This window comes from Trachypithecus francoisi, unplaced genomic scaffold (genome assembly GCF_009764315.1).
Source record: "Trachypithecus francoisi isolate TF-2019V2 unplaced genomic scaffold, Tfra_2.0 Lachesis_group10, whole genome shotgun sequence".
Taxonomy (NCBI): Eukaryota; Metazoa; Chordata; class Mammalia; order Primates; family Cercopithecidae; genus Trachypithecus; species Trachypithecus francoisi.
In genome coordinates this window covers 42,403,352-42,419,114 of record NW_022681455.1, presented here as the reverse complement: position 1 = coordinate 42,419,114, position 15,763 = coordinate 42,403,352, and the positions used below count along the sequence as shown (strand labels likewise).

The 15,763-nt window shown below is 43.5% G+C and overlaps 1 protein-coding gene across 17 annotated transcripts in view; it reads left to right on the top strand.

The window, feature by feature from the left end:
• TRERF1 (transcriptional regulating factor 1) overlaps window positions 1-15,763 on the top strand; it is a 229,242-nt gene extending 213,479 nt beyond the window's left edge. For 14 of the 17 annotated variants that reach the window (XM_033217168.1, XM_033217171.1, XM_033217178.1 and 11 more), the window contains 3 exons: window positions 5,001-5,204; window positions 8,108-8,355; window positions 12,315-15,763. In XM_033217168.1, the coding sequence (XP_033073059.1) occupies window positions 5,001-5,204; window positions 8,108-8,355; window positions 12,315-12,639 (777 nt within the window). In that variant the 3' untranslated portion in view covers window positions 12,640-15,763. The remainder of the gene's footprint in view (window positions 1-5,000; window positions 5,205-8,107; window positions 8,356-12,314) is intronic. The other 3 variants (XM_033217177.1, XM_033217179.1, XM_033217176.1) reach the window with 1 other exon arrangement.

Below are 15,763 nucleotides of genomic sequence, written 5' to 3'. Positions count from 1 at the left end.
TAGAGCCCAAATATCAGAGAAAATAGAAATCTGTAGAATAGAATGGTATTGCCATTTTTTCAATCAGAGATGGCAGTATTTTATATTCAGGATTTCTTGTGACCAGGGCTTTTGTTTGACTCATTTAAGTAGTGATGTATGATATCAGAATAAGTAGTGATGTATGATATCAAAATAGTCTTTTGCTCGTCTGTGGCCTAATGTTTAAAAAAACAGTGTGATCACCCAGGCACTGTGGCTCACACCTGTAATCCCAGCACTTTGGGAGGCCAAGGCGGGCGGATCACGAGGTCAGGAGATCAAGACCACCCTGGCCAACGTGGTGAAACCCCTTCTGTACTAAAATACAAAAAATTAACTGGACATGGTGGTGCATGCCTGTAGTCCCCGCTACTCGGGAGGCTGAGGCAGGAGAATTGCCTGAACCCGGGAGGTGGAGGTTGCAGTGAGCAGAGATTGCACCACTGCACCCCAGCCTGGGCAACAGAGTGAGACTACATCTAAATTAAAAAAACAAAAAAAAACAAAAAACAATATGATCTCCTCCAGTTCAGTCAACTAAAAGCAGTTGAACTCCCACAATGTAAACAGCAATGTGTATGTCGTGCTGTGGGCAACTCGAGGATGTTAAATGACCCCCCCTCCTCTCCCCCCACCACACAGAACATATGTCCTTATTGGGAGGATACAACATATGTAAGTGGAAATACACCATGAACCCCAAGAGTGTTTAAAAGCAGTATGCAATGAGAACCAGAAAGTCTTAGATAGAGCCTTAAGGACTCTTTCACCCAATTTCACCATTTTACAGGCAGAAAGTTGAGACCCAGAGAGAGGAAGAGGCTTGCCCCAGGTCACACAGAGCATTGCTTTCCAAATGAGTAGATGAGACAGTAAACAAGGAAGCACAAAGATTCCTAGCCTTGAAGACCTAGGCTTGCTAGCCTGTAAAATGGCCAGATGATTTAAATGATTTAGAAAGTCCCTTCCAATTCTGGAATGTTCTGGGCTCTGTCAGTGCCATGTTTTGGAAGAGGGGCAAAATCAGAGAATATGGTCTTCTGAGGTAAATTGGTGCATCTTAGGCTTGGGCGTTATCAAGTGCCTAGGACAGAGCCTGGCATAATACAGTCACTCAACAAATGTTCGTTAAATGAATGGGTGAATATTTTTCGAAGATAGGAGTTGCTCTGATTCATAAACATTCCTTCTGTGAATTCACTGGAGGGAGATGGAATGAACAAGGGGATGCTGAGCAGAGGAGTGACGCTAACAAAGATGTTTCCACACAAGGCAGAGGCACTGTCTTGGACTGCCTGGGCTTTGAAGATGGATAGGAAGGCCCAGGCCAGCATGAAGCTTCAGATGAAGGAGGAGAGGGTAAGAGGGTGCCCGAGGGGCCACACCCTCTTGGGTTTATTCACCAGGAGCCAGTATTAGGCTGGGCCAGGAGTGTCCACACCCTGGTTACTTGTGAGCTTAGGGAGAGCAAAAGGCTTACGTGCAGAGATGACTCAGGCCCACAAAAAACAAGAAAATCTTGATTAAAGGCCAGTATGGCAGCTCACAGCAGCTTTGTGGGCACTGTGTGCACAGTCAGCCTTCTAAGCATAGTTTGCCAAGTGGAGATGAAAAACTGGGATCATAGGGATACCGGGGAGGGAGCACCTGGGGAGGGTGTGCAAGGCACAGTCCTAGGATGTGGTCCTACTCTTTGTCCTTGGGGCCTGTCTGGGACACCTGGGATAGCTCTCCTGATCCTGTGTTTTCAATGTTTTATGAAAGGGCAGGTGACCATTTCCCTCCAGATGGAACATGAAGGAATATGCTCAGGTGGTTCAGGGATTATTGAGGACTTGAGAGTGGGGGAAAGAAGGAGGTTTGAAAGGAATGATTGCCCTTTAGCTAAGTAACCTGGAGGTCAACAGAGCACAGCTGCTCACTCAGCAGGGGCAGGGTGACTGGAAGCAGAGGAAGAGAGCCAAGATGGGTTCTGTTAATGAGGTGAAAGGAAAAGGTGCTGGCCACACCTTCCTGTCCCCTGCCTGTGCTCATGCTCCCCAACTCAGGACAAATATATAGGGCTGGCTGTGACCAAAAATTAGCACAATTCAAGAAACCAACTGAGGCAATTAACTGACTGTGGAAAACAGCAATCGGGGCTCCAAGGGCAAAGGTAGAACTCACAATGATGTCAGCACAGTTACCTACAGCACAGTCCATTGACAAGGGCCTTGGGAAACATCCTCCTTCCCTTTGACATTTCAAAGCAGCTGGTTCCAATGATATTGAGAGGTTTAGGATCTCTAAGCTATTTCCAGATGGACAAACATGCACCTGTGGACATTTGCAGCCAGACCAAGGAGTGAAGAAGGTTGAAGTTTTGGAATAAGATAAGGCCAGGTTTTGAATCTCAGTTAAACTTTTTTACCAGCTGTGTGACCTTGAGAAACTTATTTCTTGGGTCAATTTCCTCATTTGTTTAAAAATGAAAAAATTTTACAGTGTTATGAGAACTAGAAATTGTGTGTGTGTGTGGGTGGGTGTATGTTTGTGTGTGTGAAATGCATGATTCTCAGCAGGCATTCAATAGTGTCATCGTCATCATTATTATTAGCAACTGTTACACACAAATTGGTGTCTTTGAGCAGATTTGGGTTGTTGAGCATTTGTATTCTGACTTACCAGTTTCTCATAATATGAATTCCATTTGCATGCCTGAGAAATAAAAATATCATCCTGCTCAAGAAACTCTTATGGTGGACACTCGAGGTTCTGAGCACCATGTTAAATGTATAGCCTCCTCCCCACCTCCATATTTGCCCGCCTTCTGATTTTGGAACATACTAAATGTTTTGTTTCACAATATATCATAAAATGACCAACTTGTTGATACAAAGTTCTACATGTGAAGATTTTTGTTCGTGTATCTTTGTATCTCTTAGTCACTTTGGTGAGCCATATGGCTTGATGATAAATCATGTTGTGATTTACAGATTGCCAGTTGAAATAAAACCTATCTAAATTCCAGAGACATACATAATCATGGTACAGTGTAATTTATAATGTTGTGGCTGTATGGAACATTTCTTCTAAGAATGTTTAAGCCAAACAATGGCATTTTGAGAAAATTGTCATTATAACAAATACAAATACTATGAAACAAATGGCATTGTCATTTGTTGTGTGTAATTATTTTTAAATGCCAAACTGTAGACCATGGGCTACTTAATGTTTGAGACCACAAAGTCCCAGTTTGACATAACAAGGTTTTGCCTGAAACTCTTTGGGACAGAAAGATGGTTGGAGTCCTACAGGAATAAGACCACCTAAGTGAAATCAACCTGTATGTTCTATATTAGTAAGAGGCTGGCTGCTTAGATCATAAACCACTTTGTCAAATGTACTAGGCCTACATCAGTGTTCACTGAGGTCTTCTAACAAATGTGATCATTACTAATTAATCCTGTTTACCAATGGAAACTGGAGCCATTTCTTAAATACACCCTGTTCATACTGCATCTCAAGTATACATGTATGTGATATTAAATAAGGACAATACTGAAACAGTGAGGGGCTACTAAATGCCACGCACATACTGGCATTGTCTCTCTCTCTCTCTCTCTCACACACACACCCCAAATCTAAACTGCAGAGAGGAAGCTTGTGTTTTCTGGGTCCTAGGGTATCATCACTTTCAGAAATCTGTATCTTTCTTGGAAAGTCTTGCTTCTGGGCTTTAAGAATCATAGACTCCCCAAAGTTCCATCACTGTCGGGGTAGAGTAGACTGGAGTCCACGTGCATTAAGTGATGAGTTATGCAGAGAGCCTGGCAGAGACAAATGACTTGCCAGGTCAGGGGCAGCTGGACATGCCTTTTCCTTCCTCGTTTATAAAATGAGAGGACTGTTTGCAGCCTATTCGGTGGCATGGTAAATGTGAAAGCACTTTGTAAACTGTAAAATGAAAGCTGAAATGAGGCTGATTGGTCCTCAGCCCTTTCGGGGCCTGCAGGAGCCAGCAACCCTCACCCCTACCCTGGGAAGGATGGAAAGAGCAGAATATAGTTAAGCAAGGGGAGAATGAGAGCCTCCTGGATCCCCGCCCTTCCATCCCAGCACACCCAGGTCACCCACTCCAAGCTATTCCAGTAACTTACTATTCTGTTAACCTTGAGGAGAGCGGGGACCTTCTGCTTAATTCTCCCCATGGCTGCTGTTCTGAAGTGGGGAGAGGGGCCATAGAAGCAGAGGAGATCATTATTCATAGGAAATGTTTTTCTTGTTCTTTTTCATTAAATGCCTCTAGCAGGGGAAAATGAATAAATAGAAACATTGAATACACTGCTTTTTCTAAGCCCATGGTCAGAGACAAAAGGAAAAGCACATGATATATAAAAGGGAATTTCCCCTTCCATATTCTCTCCTTTCATTCTATTTTCTGACAAGACCAGAGTGGAGCGCCCCTTCTGTCACGTGCTTTCTGCCCGCCACAGGTCAAATCCAGCGTCTTGCATAGTGGTGTTATAAAGCCTCTAAAACACATCAGCACAGGTCCTTCTTTAGTCTCTCTCCAAGGGGGATTCTATGGTGTTGTATTGCTGGAAAACCCTCTTCACCGCTGTGAGGAGGCAGAGCTACTCACAGGCAGGGTGCAGCCTGAGTTTTAGTCATTTTAAGATCTAATGGTCTTGAACAAGGCGGGGAATCCTTGCATGTAGAAATTGCTCCTTTCTGCCTCACCGTATCTTTGTATAAGTGATGAGGGTCCCAAAATGGGGCAGGGGACTTACTTCCTTGACCTCAAAGTCCTAAGCATCCTGAGACCAACCTTTCTGGGATCACGCCTAGCAGGCTCTGTCCGCCATTCCTTATGCAGAAAGAAAGGAACACAGTGCCAGCATCCAGCCCCTCTCTCTTCTGTTGATCTGTGAGTTCTGTTCATCACTAAGAATGCCATTTGGGGATTTTCCCTCTTGCTTTTATTACCTTAACACTAGACAAGTGAAGAAGAAGAAGAGTTAGAGGAGGAGGAGGAGGACCCGGAAGAAGATAGGAAATCCACAAAAGAAGAAGAGAGTGAGGTGCCGAAGTCCCCGGAGCCGCCACCCGTCCCCGTCCTGGCTCCCACGGAGGGGCCGCCCCTGCAAGCCCTGGGCCAGCCCTCAGGCTCCTTCATCTGTGAAATGCCCAACTGTGGGGCTGTAAGTATGTCTGTGTCGTCTGGGGATCTGGGACGAGCAAGGGCCATATAGCTGTGCCTGGCTTTAAGAGATGATGTATTTTCGAGAGTGCTCTTCCAACAATCACAGTTTGGCAGAGGGTGTTCCATGTTGCCACTGTTTTCTTCTTCATTTGGCCAACAGGTATTTACAGAGTGTGTGTTGTGTGTCAAGCACAATGCTGCGTGTTGCAGAACACAGAGAAGGCCCCCGTGCCCAGAAGTGTGTCATTCCAAGCTCTGCAACGAGTGTTGGCCTCCAGAACATAATTCCACATTTCCTGGAGCCTCTGCGCTCCCCTGGGCTGTGTGTCACACAAGCTTGTGCCCTGTCAACATGCATTTAAATGTACTAGGAGAGCCTGCTGACAAAGATCATCCTTTTATGACATAAGTACTTGACCCACCTCCTGCAATTTCTATTAGAAGGTTTTGCATTTCACATTTCATGAAGTGTTACTAATTGAAATGTCACTAATTTAAAATTGAGAATATTGTTACAAAGATTTAACTAAAGTTTATGTTTGTACTCTGTAGTGGAGAAAAAAGGATTTACTAAGAGTAAATTAATCATAAAAACAGGCTGAAAGGGAGTGTGTGTTAAGCACTGAGGCCAGTACTTTTCAAGAATATTGGAAGCATAATTTAGCTAAAATAAAACAAGTTCACCATTTGGTCATTCTTAGTACTAAAGAAAGACCTTATGGTATCTGTGCTGGCCTTGTCTAAGGCTCCATGTGTCTTTTAAAGGATATTTTTAAAGGTTATTTCTCAATCTCCCACTGGTCCCCCACTAGTCTGAATTGGTGAGCTTTTTCCAAATCAGATTTCTTAAGGCCAGGCACACCTGTATAGGCAAGTTCTAGAGGGATTACCCCTCAAAATAATGTTGCCCCTTCCACAGGAAGCCCATTTTCTTCAAGTCAGTGTGCTTTTCTTTGTTCGTACATGATATAGGACAGTGCTGTTCTCCAGAGTGTACTGAATTAAGCCTGTCACTTAGATGGAGAAAGCAACAGTCTTTAAGATATTTAGATCCTAAAGCAGAAATTCATTTGATTTGCATTTAAGAAAAAATGAAATTTTTTAAAAAAAAAACAAAGATATATACATTTCACATTCACTTTGGAGACAACAGAAGAGATTGCTGACTTGTTCTCCATCTTTGATGTTTAATGACCTGGCCGTTTTGTATAGAGTGTTCAGTGCAGCATGATTACAATAATGACTTTAAGTGATGGTATTTCTTGGTGAATTTGTTCAGAAATTAGATGCCTCCTCAAATCATAGCTCTATGTACAGTAAGTTGTGTACCAAATGGGAAGTTATCTTTTACTTTTTCCAATCAAATGCTCAGCAAGGTAGATATTTTTCTGTTCTAATTTTTCTTTACGTAAAAAAAGAAGATATTTTTTAATGACTTTTTAAAATCACAGTGGAAAAAGCATGCTGGTTCTATTTTATTCCTTGCCTAACGATGGAGACTTTGGTTGCTAAGTCAGCAATAGTTTTTTTCCTATGTAAGAAAATAAACAGAGCTTGACCGGGCGTGGTGGCTCACGCCTATAATCCTAGCACTTTGGGAGGCCAAGGTGGGCAGATCACAAGGTCAAGATATCAAGACCATCCTGGCAAACATGGTGAAACCCCGTCTCTACTAAAAATACAAAAATTAGCTGGGCGTGGTGGCACGCATCTATAGTCCCAACTACTCGGGAGGCTGAGGCAGGAGAATCGCTTGAACCCAGGAGGCGTAGGTTGCGGTGAACTGAGATCATGACACTGCACTCCAGCCTGGAGACAGAGTGAGACTCCATCTGAAAGCAAAAACAAAAAAGCAAACAAACAAAACAGAGAGCTCATAAACTTAACACAGCAACTACTACAGCTAGACAGCCCAGTAGGTACTCCCTTTAGCTGATGAGTTTAACAGGCTGGGAGCCAGGACTCTTGGGATTCAGGGATATGGATTTACATCCCGTTATAGCGGTGATTCTGAACTGGGCATGATTTATTCCCCAAGAACATTTGGCAAGCAGTGTCTGACCAAAGATGTTGCTAAACATCCTGTACAACAGAGCCCCCCACCCATCACACCAAATAATTATCCAACCCAAAATGATAATAGTGCTGATGTTAAGAAACCCAGCTTTATGGCAGGATTTTAAAATTCTGCCCAGATCCTGCCTCTTTTTTTTTTTTTATCATTCTGTTTTAAAATGTGGGGGTCTTAAACATTGATTCAACAATGGGCTACTGATTATATATAACGTAGAATATGTCAGAAAACCTAATCATTGTCTTTCAAACCGAGTTCCTTAGGGTACTCGGGCTTCCTGGGGTAGATAGAGCTGAGCAAACAGGCCCAATTCTGGGGCGCAGTCTCCATTCTAGCCAGAGCACCTCTGCTTTTAACTTGAGCCTGAGTTTTTTGAGTAAGACTTGATTTCTTAAAAAAGAAGGAGGGAAGGAAAGAGGAAGGAAGGAAGAAAAATGGGAGGGAGAGAAGGAGGTAGTTACTGGCTCTAAAAAAGTTTGAAAACTGGTCCAGCCCCGTCATTTTTCAGATGGAAAAAAATAAAGTATACAGAAGGGAAATGGCCCAGCAGCTTTAGTTACAGTAGAGCTGGGTCCAAATCCCTGACGTCTTGACTTCTAGACAGTAGCTTTGTTCTTTATCCCGTGCCACATCGCTTCTTCTCTTCTGATTGTAGCAGTGATGAGGTTTTGATTGGCACAGCATTTGTGGTTGTGGTATTTGATCTTTACCTTTTGTAGCATATGCCCAAAGTTTGCTTATATAAAACCCTTGTGCCCTGTCATTTGACAGTTTCAAGTATTCCATGTTTACCACTGAGTAACTAATAACCCTAATTTCCTTTTCAGGACTGTAGATGTCATGTCACTCCCTTTCTTCCCCAGGTGTTCAGCTCCCGACAGGCACTGAATGGCCATGCCCGCATCCACGGGGGCACCAACCAGGTGACCAAGGCCCGAGGTGCCGTCCCCTCTGGGAAGCAGAAGCCTGGTGGCACCCAGAGTGGGTACTGTTCGGTGAAGAGCTCACCCTCTCACAGCACCACCAGCGGCGAGACAGACCCCACCACCATCTTCCCTTGCAAGGAGTGTGGCAAGTAGGTGCAGGGGACCAGGGACTGGATCTGAATTCATGAGGATAGTCACTGTATGGGGACTGGGCCAGGATGGCCTGAGGTTTCTTCAATCAGAAAAAAGAACTTAGACCTCAAAATTCTTCTTCATACCATCTTTGGGATGGGTATGTAGGCCTTGTGGCAGACTCAGAATATGGCCATTCTGTTATCTTAGAGCCTTGTAAGGATGCATATCTTCAGAGAGTGAACCTCTAAGTTACAAAACTTCCCTCTTTCCCAGGAATAGCAGGTGGGACTCTGGTTCCCACTCCTTCCCTTCACACCCAATCTATGTTCACTAGCATTACTCTGTTTGCATCCCCACTGAATGATTTGAGAATGGCTCTAGAACACCTAATCAGGAACTCTCTATAACACAGATGGCTCATACAGGGTATTCCTACCACCTTCGCTTACTTCTGTGCCTAGGGCAGACATCACTAATCAATCACCACACTCTTTGCAATCACTTTTAAGACAAAGCCTCAAATACTTTCCATTGTCATGGTTCAAGCTGCACAACCAATTAATCAAGAGTTGATACATGAAATAAAACCTGTTTGTTATCCTCCCCTTTTAGGTATAATTTAAAAAAACAACAACAACTGAAGAAAAGTAACCTGAGATAGTAATTATAATAGCTAACATTTACTAAGCACTTATTTTGGTACATGCTTTATGTGTATGAGCTCATTTAATCCTCACATAGAAACTCCATGTGATACAGATACTGTTTTTTTATACTTGTTTTACAAATAAGAGTTTAAAAATTAAGTAAAATGACTTGCCCTAAGTCACACTGCCAGTAAAGAGCAGAACTGAGATTTGAACCCAGTTTTGTCCGAGTGCAGACCTGGGCTCCTGACCACTGCTCTGTCCTTTTGGTTTACTTTGTTTTTTGCTTTAGGTAGAAAATGCCATTGATTGTAAGATGGGTGATTCCCTCCCACAGCTTCCAGTAGAGAATTCCAGTGTACTTCTCAATAAGTCCACCTGACTGGAAGGGTACTACATTGTTATGAATTACATCCTTTAGGAGCCTTGCTGAGTTCCTCTTCCCATAATTCCTAGTGCCTCAAGCATGAAGAGGAGTGTTACCTGGGAGAGATGCTGCCCAGGCGGTTTCTGAAACTCTACCAGGAAAACATCCCCAGTTACATAAGCAAGGCCAGGTGGGACCTCATAGAGTAGAGCAGGCAACTTAATAGTAACTGCTGTTTATCAGGTACTCACTACGTGCCTGGCACTGTTTTAAAGGATTTTTTACATGTTTTAGTCTGTTTTGTGTTGCTACAACAGAATATCACTGACTAGATAATTTATAAAGAAAATAAATTTATTTCTTATTGCTCTGGAGGCTGGGAAGTTCAAGGTCAAGGGGCCTGCATCCAGCAAGGGCCTTCTTGCTAAGTCATCCCATTGTGGAAGGGCAAAGAGAGGGGAGAGAGAGCAAAAGGTTGAACTTGCAGCCTCATACCGTATGATAATTGGCATGAATCCACTCACGAGGGTGAGGCCCTCATCACTGAAACGCCTCCCATTAGTCCACACCTTCTAACACAGCTGCATTAGGGATTCAGTTTTCAACGTGTGCTGTTTGGGGGACACATTCAACCCTTAGCACATGTACTGATTCATCTTTAGCCCTGTGAGGCGGGTACTTTTAGGAGCTTCTTTTTTTACAGGCAGAAACTGAGGCACAGTAAGGTGAAGCCCCTGTTGCAGTTCACAGCGAGCAGCCTAGTAGGGATTTAAATCATGCAGGCTGGCCTGGCCTTGTGCTCCTGGCTCTATGCCATGCTGCCTCTGATTAAGCCCAGCTTGGCGGCACCCACCAAAGTGAACTGGAACTAGCAGATCACTTCCTCCTGTGAAGCACAGGGATGGGAGAGGTGGGATTCGGTGTGGGTCTCCTCCACACCCTGCTGTCCTTCCAAGCTGGCCATGATGTCATTTCCACATCACCACCCACCACATACTGGTGCATCATGGGAGAAATGGGCCCTGGGTTGATCTTAAGGCTTTTTTAATAGAAATAATGATGGAACCACCCTCAGCTGACTCTCAGTGATCTCTCAGTTATTTGTCCTGGAGTGGCAGCATCAGGGTATCAGGGTCTTACCAGTTTTCCCCAAGAGGAGCCAGCACCTCCCACTCATTAGGCTCAAACAGGCTACAACTCTACATTCCACCAGGTGGAGACAGAGGATGATTTAACTAACAAAAGTCAGTATTTCGTGTTTCCCGGCCATGTCTCAGTGGCATCTATTAAATGGTTTTTTGGAGTCTTAGGTTGCTTGGGAACTTTTTTCCACCAGAAATCCAGTTATGATTTTATGGAAAATACAAATGGTTTTTGTGACTTTTCCTAACTCAGAATAACATTAGGCAAATGTTCACAAAATACCTCTTAGAGCTGCTGAAATTATGTTTGTTACATTGAACCATTTTCAGTGTGTCCAGGTAGAATTGTGATTTATCAGCCCTGTTGGACTCAGGCCTTAGAAACCAGGTGTTTTGTGATTTTTTTTTTTCCTTCATGAGCTCAGGAGTGACTAAAGAGTATTATGTCACCCCCTCTCCATAAACAGTCTCACTCCTGGACACACTTCTTCTGAAAAAGGTCCAGATAGTTAATATTTGAGGCTTTGTGGGCCATTTACTGTCTTTCTCATAACTGCTCAGCTTTGCCACTGCAACACAGAAGCGGCCATCAACATTACATAGACATGGCTATGTGCCAATAAAACTGATTCCCAAAAACCGTCAGGATTTGGCCCACTGACCATAGTTTGCAGACCTCTCATCTGAAGAATTAACCCCAGCAATATATCCTTTTATCCCAGGGCTTGTCAACCTCGGCACTACTGGCATTTCGAGTCTGCTAATTCCTTGCTTGGGGAAGAGGGGGTGTCCTCTGTGTTGTAGGATATGTAGCCATTATGGTAATATCTTGGCCACAAAGCAGGGGCCTTAAGTGAAAGGGAGTAGTAGATGTAGCTCAGAAGTCAAGCACAGTAAAGACAGGGGCCACTGAATTTGGCCACACAGAGTTACCGATGACCTCAAGAAGAGCAATTGGGTTTACAGGGAGGGGACAACAGTCCACTTGGAGAGGAAGGAGGAGAGAAAAAAGAGATCCACCAAGTGCATGCGGGCAGATCCTTCGAGAATTTTGACCGTAGGTCGGGTGCAGTGGTTCACACGTGTAATCACAACACTTTGGGAGGCCAAGGTAGAAGGATCACTTGAGGCCAGGAGTTCGAGGCCAGTGTGGGCAACATAGCAAGACTCCGTCTCTACAAAATATTTAAAAATTAACCAGGCGTGGTGGTGTGTGCCTGTAGTCCTAGCTAATCAAGAGGCTGAAGTGGGAGCCTTGGAGTCCCACCTCACTTGAGCCCAGGAGTTCAAGGTTATGGTGAGCTGTGATCACACCACTGCACTCCAGCCTGGGCAACAGAGAGACGCCCTGTGTCTATTTTAAAAAAAACAACTTTCTACTGTGGAGGAACAGGGACAGAGGCAGAGGCAGATGGTGGGTTTTTTCATGATGGGGACTATCAGGGCTTGTTAGCATGATTTAGAAGATTCTCCAGTGGAGAGGGCATGGTCAGTGATGAGGAGAAGGGGGAGGCTGAAGGCGGAGAAAGGGCCTGTGCTCCAGACTCCAGGTGGACAGGAGGCCTTTGAGAATTCCTCCTCCATTGTCACAGGAAGGAAGCCTGAGGCACAGTCAGTGTGTTCTGCCCCATCCCTTTCCTTGTAATGCTTGGAGAGGAAGGAAGAGAGGTGACAGGTCACAGGGGAAGGAGATCCTAGAAGCTGAGCAGCCAGGGACTCTGTCAGACCACGCACCCCTATTCCCCCTAGGACACCCGGATTTCCAAGAACTCAGATCTCCTTCTAAATTCTACACACCTCTCTTTCTTTATTTTTAGAGTCTTCTTCAAGATCAAAAGCCGAAATGCGCACATGAAAACTCACAGGCAGCAGGAGGAACAGCAGAGGCAAAAGGCTCAGAAGGCGGCTTTTGCAGCTGAGATGGCAGCCACGATCGAGAGGACTACGGGGCCCGTGGGGGCGCCAGGGCTGCTGCCCCTGGACCAGCTGAGTCTGATAAAACCCATCAAGGACGTGGACATCCTCGACGACGACGTTGTCCAGCAGTTGGGAGGTGTCATGGAAGAGGCTGAAGTCGTGGACACCGATCTTCTCTTGGATGATCAAGATTCAGTCTTGCTTCAGGGTGACGCAGAACTATAAAGCCCTGTGTGTCACTTAAAGACAGTGAAAACCCACGGCCTCCGTCTTCATTAATCAGGAAACCTGGACTGTCTGCTTGTTTTGTAACCCTTTTAAACTACGTGTTTTAAAAGTGGTCATTTTATTCAGGTTTAGAAAAAAAAATCCCATTTCTTTTCCTTTTATTTAAAAAAAAATTGTTTTTGTGGGGGGTTGGGGGAATAAATAATTGGCACAACTATCTTTAAGAGGTGTTTCATCTGGGCTACCTTCTCATGAAATCATGCCTGGTAGGGACTGAAGCTGACCTTCCTGTTCCATTGCTTTCAGATGTCAACCATCCTGGTTGCCTTTTATCCCAAAGCTTGCTGTGAGTGTGTGTGTGTGAGGCAGGCGACCCTCTTAGTACTGGGGTCTTGGGGCCAACTTTTCCCATCAAGCGTTACTTTGATTCTGTTCTGACCTCATTCCATAGTTTGCAGTAAGCATGGCATCTTCGCCTGGAGATACTATGCTAGGGGCAGCTTTCCAGGGGCAAAGCAAGCCCTGGTGTTACACAGCTCTTCTCCAGCACACGCGACGTGAGGAGATGATCAAATGTGAAAATAGGTTTCCCCTGTGTTGCCTGTCATCCTTTGGGCCGTTTGCAGGAATGGAGTACTGTATAATTTTAGGCTTTCATTCCCAGCAGTGTTTACTGAGGATCTGGTTTTCTACAGCAGGTGAGTCCTGTCCTGTGTTCCCTGGGGGCTGGTCAGCTCCAAGTTGTGGGTCACAGAACTGTGTTTCAGCATGAACTGACTAGAGACCCATCTGGAGGCAAATATTAAGTTGCCAGGACTGTTTTCACTTTAGGGTGATTGAAGGACACATATTGAAGTACCTAGAATACCAGAAAGTGTTCTATTGCCCAAAAAACAAATCAGAAAAGCCTATTATTTTTTACAACACTGTTAATGATTAGTGGAGTTCTGAAATTACTTTGTGCCACTTGGAAGTACTGTGAAACCGCATTCACTGGGATTTTGCTGTAATTCACATCCGCTGGACTGAAGTTTACCTTGATGTTAGCTATAAGAAATAGTTTTCTAACACATATGATAGCAAATACAAGACAAATAGCATTGAAGGCCAACGAAAATGGCTTCAGATACACCTTAGCTATAATGTTTGCATTCACACAATGAATGTATTCATTACAAGTCACTTACCAAAGTACTTCTAGACTTCTCCAACCTTCATGACTTTGCTCTGCTTCCTCCTGTCCCTGTCAGCAGGGTTGCTGTTTGTACTTGAAGGTAATAAACCTGTAATCCTTCAAAAATGCCATTTAGCCCCAGGCTTCTGAACTGAGTCAGACTGACCCATCCCACCGTTAGGGCAAAAGTCAGGCTGGGACACAGCCCCAGTACAGAGAGGATCCTGCTTCACACAACTCCCCTTTCGGAGTTAATGCAGCGTGATTTCCTGGGCCAGTGTTTTCAGGCATCGCCCACCCCAGGTATGCTGGTTCCCAGCTCCACATAAATGTGCCTATCACGCTGGGCCACTTTGCTGACACATTCATAGCTTGACGTGAGAGAGAATATCAGCAGAAGCATGAGAGTAGGATCTGACGTCTTTGACTCTGCAAAAGCATGTAGCACACACTCATGGTGGGGAACCAGCTGTGAGCCACAGCAGCCCCACACAGGCAGTGGTCTCAACTTCAGGAAAGTCATGAACAGAAGAAAAACTAAAATTCTTTTCCATCATTCTATTTTCAAAGAGGTCTTGGCGTTTTCCTACATCTTTTGTTTAGAGGGAAAAAAAAAAAAAGTTTCCTTTGCTGCCATTTCAGAAAGGTTATGCTGTCTTGTTTTATCCAAGCAGTCATGAGTCAAGAACTGCCTGGGCAGTGTGCATCAACTTTGTGGCCGAACCATTAGAGCTGTCATATCCTTGGCTGATCGTCTCTCCCGGGGACTACTGCCCTCCACTTAGTGTCTGAGGGTGAGCCTAGAAGGGTGCTGCTATTGGGTCTGTGGAAACTTACCTATCAAAGGAGCAAACATCCAGAAAAGTGTTTATAAAGCAAATGTATTGCCTCTGTTTAGAGATTTGCCCAGCTGTTCCAGTTTTAAACATTAAAAAATAAACTCAGTAGCCATGGCAAAAATAGAATGCACAGCTTACTTTTAATTTTCCGTGCAGTATAGCATAAGGATTTTTGACTTGAAACAACCAAAGAACTCCTCCATAACGAGACAGTTCAAATTCCTGAATTAGTATTTCTTGACTATCAACTTAAAGAATGGACTTCCTAGGACAATGTTGCACTTTTTTTTTTTCCTGAAATAATTCTGCCTGCATGTATGTGTTGTGTTTTAGCTTCTCCCCTTACCCCACCCCAAAGAACTTTTCTTCCTAATGGTTAATGTCTCAACTCGGTTACTGTTTACTATCAGATGGTTTTTCATTAGTGAATTTAGACCTCTTTGAGAAAGCTTGTATATAAAAAGTTAACAGATATATTTTATGGAAAAACCCATCTTATTTTCAAATATATTTAACTGCTGTTATATTTTATTAGAGGAAGGTTGTAAATATTTTCTAGGAGTTCTATTGTAAAGAAAAGTATTTTTGAAAAAAATTAATGTAATAAAAAGGAAAACATTTTTAAATAGTGGTTGTGATTGCTTCCTGTTCTGGCTTCGTTATGTTCTATTCTCAGCAGATGAATTGCATGCCTTCCATATCAGGATGTAATTTATTCAGGTTTGCACTATTATAAGTTGACATCATAATATCTAGTGTGCTTAACTGTATTTTCCTGGAATGCAAGTCCCTTGGTCCATATTAAAGCACTATGTATAGCATATTCATAATTTTTCTTTTGTAATGTGTGTATTTTTAATAAGGATTTTATGTAACATTTTGGCAAAAAGAGGACAGTATTTTCTAGTGAATTTTATAATAACATTTTGCTAAAAATGTTTCTTCCTAGGTCAGTTTTTGTTAAGGTGAACCAAAAGTCTTATTTTACCAGGGGTTTAAAAAAAGTTTGAAGCTTGAAAGCAAAGTTATATTTAAACATCATATGTAACAAATAAATAAAGATGTTTTATAGACTTGTCCTAAAAAGGTGCATTCCTTAAAAAAAAAA